Raw genomic sequence first — 10,105 nt, forward strand, 5'->3', positions numbered from 1 at the left:
GGGGGGGAAAGGAAGAGAAATTGATCCCATAGCACTTAGGGATGGCCACAAATAAGGGTGTCATTCAATTTGATTCTGGTTATTCAGTTCGGTTCCAAATGATGATAAGGTGGAGCAGAACCAAATCGAGAACCGACTCAGTTCCATATGTAAATACTCAAGTTGATTCAATTTGGATCACCGGTTCTAATATGCATTTTTAATTCGGTTTTGTACCTCAGTTTTTAAATCGGTTATGAAAATGGTTCCACTTTTTGACCATGACTGTGATAGACCAAAGACTATAATTGGCTCAAGTTATGGGCCTCATGGCCATTGCTAACTCCAAAATTGTCTTAGCATGTAAATATCTGATGATAAATTGCAAAAAAACACTTACCACCTAAAAAATCTCTCTTAATGATACTAGGGTTTTTCTTTTTTTGTTTTAAGAGCAATTCAGTTCAGTTTCGATTTGACCAACGGTTCTTACACCCTAAAATGAAATCGAGCCGAACCGAGGTCCATACTCATATACTCAAACCGAATTTGAACTGAATTAATTCAATTCGATCCAGTTAATTCGGCTCAATTTTAGATTCGGTATTCGATTTCGGTTTGAAATTGACACCCTTAGCCACAACTATCCCTTTATTGTTGTTGTTGTTGTTTTCAGGGAAAGAGATAGGCAAAGCACTCATGTGCAACATCAGTGGTGTGTAGGATGAGGCATCATACAGGAAGGGTAGGGGGTCATTTTAGAAGGGGGAAGTGAGAGATAGATATAGTGGGTGCTAGCTCATAGTACGCAGACGGTATGCTAGCCTTTCCCCCTGATAATAACTAGGGGAAAGGTTGGGCATGTTGTCGAGCTACCTAACTGTGTGTCTGCCTCTCCCCCTTTGTGAAATGACGCCCATGTCCAACTTGGTCCCACCCTCCCATTAGTGCACAACGCTTGCTTGCGGCAGGTGACCTATATGCCCAACCATGGTTTGAGAAACCAGATTAGATCGATCATGATCGATTGGATTGCATCAAAATTGGCCTTGACCGATCCCAATTCTTGGCTAATACCATATCGATGGATCGGTAGTACAGATGAAGGGTAAAATAGTTCAATTTTTTTTTTAATTAAAAGCAGGTATATTTGTCTGATCCTAGCCGATACAGATTGGTATCGGATCAATATCAGCCTTGATGATCCCATTCCATATATCAAGTTGTCAAATTTTTTGCCCAACTCGTGCCCTAATAATTATTAGGGAAGTGGTTCTTCGGCTAGGAGCGTGACTTACACCAACACTCCCTATATCTATATCTCTCTTCCCTAAAACAAAAGGTATAGATATCTTTTTCACAAGAGAATGATAGAGCTTGGCAGAGTGCTGCCACCTTCCTAATTACTAAGGATAAAGAATGCCCTTGTGCAAGGAATATACACAACTAGGCAACGATCTTTGGGCATTATTAGGTTGTGTTTGGTAATTTTTCAGAAAAACGTTTCTGGAGTTTTTTTTCGTTCTATGGGAAAGAAAAAACGAAATAAAGCGTTTGGTGCATTTATGATGTGTTTTGTTTTTTTTTTTTTATAGAAAAAAAAACAAAAAAAAAAAAAAAAAACAAAAATGATAGAAATGAGAATTGACAGAGCGACAAAAGGCAGTTCCGTTGTTCCAGTTTTGTTAAAAAAAATGACATTTAGACACAGAAACTAAAATTTTTATTTTTGACATGAAACGTCATTTCTAGAACAGAAACATTACCAAACACAATCTTAATCTCTTTTTATTTCGTTAATTAAATAAGATAAGATAGATCATTAATGTCAGGATTAGCCGTGTTAATGTAAAACCTTGACATTTTTAGTATTGTTATTTGGTTATTATGCCATGTCCAACGTGCAAACTTAGCTGTGTTTTTCTTCTTCTTTTTTTTTTTTTTTTTTTCAATAAAAATTTGACAATTGAATATATGATCATACGTCTAATCCCATCTCAGGTGATTGAGCCTTTAATTTATGTTATGGTTTGGCGTAAAAGACATAGAGCCTTTGAGCCTTCAGGTGATTTATAGGCATCAGAGATGGACAAGTGGAAGGAAGTAGGAAGAGTAGGCTTACTTTTGGGGAAAGCCTCCTCTGATCCTTTCTATTTCCATTGACTTTTCTCAAGGTGACAACCTCTCTCTTTACTCTATATATGTCTTTCATGGGTACCCATTTCGGGGGACAAACAGAATCCCTTTCTCCCCTCGTCCCTAGTACAGGGACTCCAGAGGTCGAGAAGTGTAGACACAACAGTGGGAACTTGAGCAACTCTCAAGGCATGACTTTATAGAGAGAGAGAGAGAGAGAGAGGGGAGGAACCGTCTGAGTTTGAAGTTTTTATCTTATCCTTATTGCATCCATTAAAGAGGCCGTACAATACCATTGTCGCTGGAATCTTTTAGTCTTTCACATCAAGGACAGATTAAACGAATCCTTTTATAAGGGATCTATTGGTTGGCAAGAGTCTCTCTTGGAACGACCAATCTTTACTATCATTGGAAGCCAAGAAAAGAAAAGGAAAGGGAAAAGAAAAAATGAATTTAACGAGAACACATTGAAAAAAAAATAAAAAATAAAAAAATAGTATAATTATGAATTTTTTTTTTCTTATCTAAGATGTGTCGGACAGAAAAGAATAATAACACCATGGCAATTCTGATAATCATGAGTCATGACATCTATTACATATCAAATTTCAAAACTTAATTCAATGTATCCTTCTCATGTGTTAGCATACACCATTGTGGTAGTCTTGAATTATTAAACAGAGAACTTTGTTCGGGTTTAGGTTCAAAATTTTAATGTGAAAAATGAATATCGGGGTGTACCTGTTCATAATAATTGTGCCCATCCAAATTGCCATTGCTCTCGTCTTGTAGATGATCCCTTAATTTAAAACAAATTGAGGGATAATATTTTAATCTTTTGTACAATGGTTATCATGTCAAATTCTGAGGCTCGTCTCAATTTCCTATCCCTAATCATGTATTGAACACTTTGAAATGATAGAAAATTGTATAATTACTGTTAGTATAGGAAACAAATTGTAGGGTGAAAAGCAAACGGTTTTAGGCGGGCTCATGCAAGTTGAATTGAGAAACTTGCTTTGGAAATTTTTTTCACAAAAATGATTTTTATAGATATTGAGCCATACAATTGAAATGGGTTATTTGAGACATGTGGTTTATATTCAAAGTCCCATTCAATGAGAAAATTAACTAAATCATCTCTACCGTGGTACTGAAAATCATTTGGTGCTATTAGTGTTGGAAAGCTTTTCCTAAAACAAAGAGCCTGAGGGAAGACCAAGTTTCTCCCCAAAAATGGCAATTTAGTTGGGGCTAAAATTTTATGGGCAATTAATATTTTGATAAATTTCATTTGCATGAGAGGGTTTTACTAAACTTACAGAAATTGACTTTCTATCCAAAGTTCTAAATACATAACATAGGATCCTAATCATTAAGAAATGCCATAAAATTCAGGGTGTGGCAAAAAAATGGAAGTTATTTTATTGTAAGCCATTAGACAATTTTGCAATAGAAATATAATATAAGAAAATTATGTCTATTATATTGTTCTTATAATAGACAATATAACACCTCGTGGTCAAGTGGTTGAAACAGTTTCTTGACATTCTTAGGATAGGCTACATAATTCTCGCCCCCGAACCTCGCACATGCAGGAGTCTCGTGCATCAGGTATGCCTCTTCTTCTTCTTCTTCTTCTTTTTTTTTTTTTAGGTGTTATAATTAAATTTGGTCATTAAATTTAACATACGACTAATCCAAAAAAGGTTACCTATCTATCCAATGGTTGGTACAACTAGATCAAACGTCCAAGCCAAAGAAGATGAATCCATCTTCTTAATCTTGGCTACATGGTCTGCGCAAAAGACTTTTATCCTATATCACTTATTAGTTTACATAATGGAAAATGAACCACACGATACCAACATGTGGATTCTTTTATATGTCCATTCACATTTTGACCATGGGACCAACATTCTCTCTTCCTCTCCTATTGTACTCGAACCAATGCTATGCTGGTGCAGGGGCCACACAGTTAAGGAGGCAAGGTTTCGTGGAGTGGGTCTGAAACAGTATGCTCAGTCTATTAGTCCTAGGGTCCAAGCCCAAGCCCAGTACGTATCACACAATCGGGCCAAACCCACTAACAATCTTTTTATTAATGAGACTAGATTCAAATGGGGTAAAGGGTTTGGATGCAATGGGCAGGCCATGTTGAGAATTGCCAAATATCCAACACGGGGTGTGCCCTAAATTTGTATGGCCATTCCAAGGGATCTCTCATCAATCTAATGGTTGGAATGGCTACATCAACCTTATTGTAGTCCTACTCGAGGGTAATTGGAGCATTACATTTTTTTCACCTAAACTATGTATTAAGCTTGTTGATTTCATTGTTGATTTGGTAGGTTGACTATTTGGTTTCTAATCCAGGGATGTCTTACATGTACCAACTGTCAAATTTGATGACCTATTCCATCCGCATAGCTCACCATATATACGGCCAATGTTCTCTGTTGAATCCACTTTCCTTGTTTTCTAGAACAATGATCAAACATATCTATGCATTGTCAATAGATAGATATTTCCTTATGAGTGCCACACCATCAAATACAGTAACCTTTTAATGGATCATTCTCTCCAACCCCCACCCCAACCCTAAAAAGGACCAGTAATCCTCTTTATTTTCTCTTTATGAGGGAAGCTCATGAAAAATTAATCTGTCTACCTTTGGCCTTTAGCTTATCTGAAATTAAACCGCAAAATGAGGAAAGAGACCATGTTAGGACTACCATCAGCATAATTATAAAGTGCAAACTTAAACCTAGAAAAGTTGAGCTCTTTCAGCTATTTTATATTTCTCCATCTACTTCATTAATCTGTGAGGAATAGTCGTAGCGTACATAGCCTTACCGCTGCTTCGCAGAGGCTGTTTCCTGACTCGAACCCATGACAAAGGTCACAATGGAGCAACCTTGTTGCACCGAAGTCGAGCCTCTAATCATTGAAACATTCAGTACTCAATATTTCTAGCAACTAGCATTTCCCTAAACATACTTTTATTCTTTGAAGCCATCTTCCTCTGTCCGTCCTATGAAAAACCATTCCTAGAAATTAGATTTCCTCATCCATGTTTTGATCTTGTTTTCTACAACATGGATCATAAGAAACTGGTACTCCAAAAGAGGTTCCTGTTTTTCAAGCTTTATTATTATCATTCTTTTCTCCCAAGTTAGATCATCTTCATTGATGCATGTAACAGATTCAGATTTAAGTGACTTGGAAAAGCAAAGTGTTTAACCCTTACTTCAAGACATCTTAAATAAGCTCATACCATAGCTGGTTATTGACTGATCTAAATTACAGTTCAGAGCACATTAATGCAGGCATCCCTGCAAGATATTAAAGGTGCTGGTCACAATCTTACCATCTAAATCAAGTGTTAGGTCCGATAATTCGGTTCACACTAATGTTTAGTAGTTATAAATCACAAAGACCAGAAATGAAAATACAATCTAACCACACATCTAAATTGATAAAGATGAACATAACTTATCCCAAAGCGGCAAACACAATGGGGATTCTGTTTCTGTGTTACGGAGGAAAAGCACCCAATTTATGTAACCTACCAGACTAATAACATCTACATTGATAAAAAAAACTGAAAGCCCCCAACAATAGACATTAGTTAACAAGCACACACGGATTACTCATAACTGGAAACAGAGGAGGACAATTGACACAACCCAAGTTCAATGCACAGATTTAGTCATAGCTTAGAAATCAGAAACACTCTGTCCCTTAATAAGCAATAAACTAGACTCTGCATACCACACATTAAACAAAGACCTAATATCTGCCGAGTTCAGATGGACAATAGTCTCTTTACCCATCCAAAAGAACAGAGCTAGTGCCCTTCACTTCCAAGTAAAGTAAGGAGGAAAGCCTGGTAGTCCCCTGAAGTTTCCTTAGCTACTGCATGATCAAGAGATACAGTGCTTCTCTTTTGATACAGCTCCTTTATGATCTTCAAGTCTTTCTCAGCACGCGTGACAATCACACGGGTAAGAGCATCTTCATCAGTCCCCACCTTATTAATGGCATTGCGTAAAACCTGAATTACATAACCCACAAGTCAATGAGAAGTCAGAAACAAGTGGAATACTTAGTACAAACATGTAAGCTAAGATAATGTTTTTTCACAGTATGAAATTCAAGCCTCACCTTTCCAAAGTACTTTTGAGGGGAATAGATACATCGGGTAGCCACACGCAATGCCTCTAAGAATGCATCATCTGGATCCCCCACAACACTCTAAAAATGATAAAATGCAATTTAATCAGATCAAATATGCAATAATTATTATTTTTTCTTGTCAGATATTTGAGTTCCATGTTAATCAGATAAAGATACCTTGGTGATGGAAGTGGCCTGTTGATCCTTGAAGCAGTTGAAAGTAGCAACAAGCTGTGCCCTGCTCCTTGTGCCCAGTATTCTAATAACATCTTCATGACCAAAGGTTTTCCCTTGGATCATTTCATGAAGAATTTTGGCCTCTGAGGCTGCTAGACGCGAATTTATCTCATTGCCATCATACTTATATGTGCCCACAAGTGCAACCAAAAGCTGTAATACAAACAAATAAGTAACATTACATAAGAATTAAAACCCTGTAGGGGGGAAAATCATCAACAAGGTCTAGGTGCATTGCCTTGCGTAAGTCGCCTTTGGTATGGGTAGCAACATCTTCTTCCAGGGAATGCTTATATCGCGATTGATATGCCCGTTTCACCGCCAATAGTTCATCAGGAGAGTGAACACATGAAATTTCAATGATCACCCGGTAATTAGGTATTGCATTCTTCAATGCCACATTAGCTAATACTGCATCTCTATCAGCAGGATCCAATATCCAACGGTATATCGCTTTCTAATGTGCACAACAAATTTAAATCTTTTCATTACCATTTTCATTGAAAAGAGATGTATTTGAACTAAGAAGATAGAAAAGATTAGTCCTATCAGATTATAGAAAACCTCAAAGTCTCCAGAAAGCTCAGACTCAAGCTGCTTGATCAGATCCTCTTGATAAAGCTCCTCATAAGTTTGCCTAATTAGCTTCCTCTGAAATGCATTTCTGTGCCCAAGTACTGAAATAATGGCCTTCTCATTTGTCCCCCATCCTAACAAAATTTCCACCAAAACAATTTCTTGATATAAAACTAATTCTTAAAACAAGTACTCACAACCCATCATTGAAATCTTTTAAAAACCCATTTCTTGCTCCAACAAAAAGCTGTTTGATTTGATCAAAAAATGGTAATGTAAACAATTAAGATGAAATCACAGATATAAACTGGAAAATGAAAGAGCAGAATCATTCACATAGATTTACAATCCGACATAAAGACATGAACACATGTATGGAATCCAGGATAATAGAACACAATAAACCCACAGATACAGATTAAAAGAAGGGGGAGGGGAGGAAAAGATGATGATCATGAACAGAGAATCCATAAAAGAAATTAAAAGATAGAAAAACCTTTGCAAGCCTTCCTGAGAATCTCTGCATCTTCAACAGGAGAAGGGTTGTTTACAGGAACTATGAGAGTAGCCATTGTTGATTGTTGAGCTCTTCTTCTTGGAATCTAAAAAGAGTGAAATGTGAGTCTCTGGGTGTGGGTGCTTCCTCTTTATAGCATTTAAATTTTTATGGTTCTGTGACTTTTTGTCTGTGTCACACGTGAAAAGGCACAGAAAACGTTTCTTAGATAGTAACGCAACTGACAGTATTCCGTTTTGTTTTGTTTTTAAATTTTGGACCGAGTTTCATGATAGGTGGGTGAACCTAACTCAATTGGTGGAGGAAAACTTTTTCCTTAATAAGGGTTAAAATTTCAGAAAAGGTTATGACAACTGGGTATCTAACGTTTCAAGAAATTACAGCTGAGGTGAGGGTAGCTAAACTAAGATAATATTAGTAAGTGTGAGGCCGATGAGGGGTGGGGGTGTCATTTTGCTGCCTTATGTGATGAGAGAGAAAAAAATATTCCTACTCTCGTGGCCACAATGTCAGTGCCTCGGTCAGGGGTCTTTTCATGTGTCTTGTGTGTAGGCATATAGGGTGTAAATTGGGTAGCCTTCTTTTCCTTTGTAGAGCGGAAGGGGATTTAACAACTATGAGCTCAAATTAGAGAGAGACCTCCTGATGAACGTGGGCTTAATGCACCATAGCGTCACCACCTGTGCTCGGTAGTTGTCGTTATCTTTCTATTTTCACTTCTCAAGTAAACACATTGTTCACCATCTTTCAATCAATAGCCTCTCTATACTAACAACTCATCAATTGCACCCAAGGTTTTAGATGTAATATTTTCATCATGTCTGGGTTAACATCCAGTAATTGCTCGAGTATGGACTAGAGAAAGAGTGTTGATTGATGGGCTTTTGTTGGATAAAACCTAATACAAAATACGATTTTAAAACTTTGGGGGTCTAGGGAGGGTCATAGTGTACGCAACATTACCCCTGCTTCACATAAAAACAGTTTCTAAACTTAAACCCGCAATCACTAGATCACAATGGAGCAACCTTATTGGAACCTCTATATTGACTTTTGAGTCAAAATGGACAATTACAAAGAATCTAAAAACAAAATATTAAGCCCTAATGTGGCCCTCCTACTTATCATATTTTGTGTCAACACTGATACCCTTGGTCTAGGGTGTTAGACAAAGATACCTATGAAATGTAAGTTGAACCACTTAAATGGAAAATATTAGTATCTATATCATCCATTATATGTGAACCACTTAAATGGAAAATATAAGCATCGATATCATCCATTATATGTTTGTATCTTTTTTTTTACCCAATCACACTCAGATTCTCTTGGTACATTGTCATGTAGCACCGAATTTTTTACGTAAAAAATATTATTTTATTCAAAGGAAAATGTTCTCTGACTGAAAATGTGGCTCCTACACCAACAGAGGGCCAATGGGAACGCACCTAGAAGCAACAATGGGATGGGTATTTCCACATTTTTATAGGGGTGGGGTGATCATTTTTCCTCCTCTCTATGTCTGGGTACAAGCCCTACACTCTTGGACAGAGTTCCTTTTCTGTTTGTTCCATTTTCTTTTTTTTTTTGACAAATTTTTTCCCATTATTCAAATATTTTCACGTACCCTATTTTAGTGACTTTACAGGGGTATATTTTTTTTTAGCACAAAAGTTAGGTAACTAAAAATTGAACCACTTAGACTTTGAAGTATACCAAAAATAAATAAATAAATAAAATTGTGAAAAATGGAAACATCCATTATTCATGAACATTAAGCATTAACCTTAAAAGAAGAATAGGATTGAGTTTCCTTCGCGTCTAAGGAAGAATTAATTTTCCACCTGCTATGTAGCCCTATGATTAGAGTTTGATTTAACATTGATTGCCACACTTTATCGTTCATAGTCATAAATACGTTTCTTGAAGTCATTTAGAGGGTTTAAATGTTTTCCTTCACCCACTAGATTGAAAAGACAAAAAACTTGGGTATTTCAACTTTGGTCTTTGTTAAATAATTAAAAGGACAAGAAAATAGTCCTGGGTTGCGTGGCTCTTGTCCCCTGACACAGAGGGAGGCGAAATTACGCCTTCACCCTACCAATTTATCTGATGGGAAGTGAATACCATTGCTAGAGCCCATCACATTAATGATCGGTGAGGTTAGGCATGTTCAGAGTTTAGATTGCCCAAACCCTACTTTTCTACAGGGCAAATGTTTCTTTCACTGCCTATTAAAACTTGCTTGCCATGGTTCTAGACTTAGGTTGTTTGGTCAAGTCCTCTTATCTGTCTTCAATGCTTGGTATCTACCCCCTCCAAACCCCGAGGCCAGACTATGACCTCTTGCAACAATCTCACACCATTCATTGGGTATGGGGGCCCACATTAGGTGTGGGGGCCACACCCAATGAATGGTGTGAGATTGTTGCAGAAGGTCATGGTCCAAGAGAAGATCCGATCTCCCAACCCCCCCCCCCC

The 10,105-nt window shown here is 37.2% G+C and overlaps 1 protein-coding gene across 1 annotated transcript; it reads right to left on the reverse strand.

Moving 5' to 3' along the window:
- Window positions 1-5,561: 5,561 nt before the first annotated feature.
- On the reverse strand, window positions 5,562-7,763 carry LOC122088139 (annexin-like protein RJ4). The gene is made up of 6 exons (XM_042657299.1): window positions 7,604-7,763; window positions 7,096-7,241; window positions 6,770-6,988; window positions 6,472-6,684; window positions 6,283-6,372; window positions 5,562-6,172 (listed from the first exon to the last, which is right to left on the reverse strand). The coding sequence occupies exons 1-6, from the start codon at window positions 7,677-7,679 to the stop codon at window positions 5,966-5,968; spliced, it is 951 nt and encodes a 316-aa protein (XP_042513233.1). The 5' UTR covers window positions 7,680-7,763; the 3' UTR covers window positions 5,562-5,965.
- Between the last annotated feature and the right edge of the window lie 2,342 nt (window positions 7,764-10,105).

The sequence above is a fragment of the Macadamia integrifolia genome, chromosome 9, assembly GCF_013358625.1.
Source record: "Macadamia integrifolia cultivar HAES 741 chromosome 9, SCU_Mint_v3, whole genome shotgun sequence".
Classification (NCBI taxonomy): Eukaryota; Viridiplantae; Streptophyta; class Magnoliopsida; order Proteales; family Proteaceae; genus Macadamia; species Macadamia integrifolia.

What these genes read in the sequence shown, in the direction of transcription:
- LOC122088139 (XM_042657299.1), bottom strand. Translation starts at nt 7,679, where the DNA reads ATGGCTACTCTCATAGTTCCTGTAAACAACCCTTCTCCTGTTGAAGAT. An exon ending in AGCTTTCTGGAGACTTTGAG is followed by an intron (nt 6,989 to 7,095) that starts GTTTTCTATAAT and finishes TGTGCACATTAG; the next exon opens with AAAGCGATATACCGTTGGAT. An exon ending in AGGCCACTTCCATCACCAAG is followed by an intron (nt 6,373 to 6,471) that starts GTATCTTTATCT and finishes TATCATTTTTAG; the next exon opens with AGTGTTGTGGGGGATCCAGA.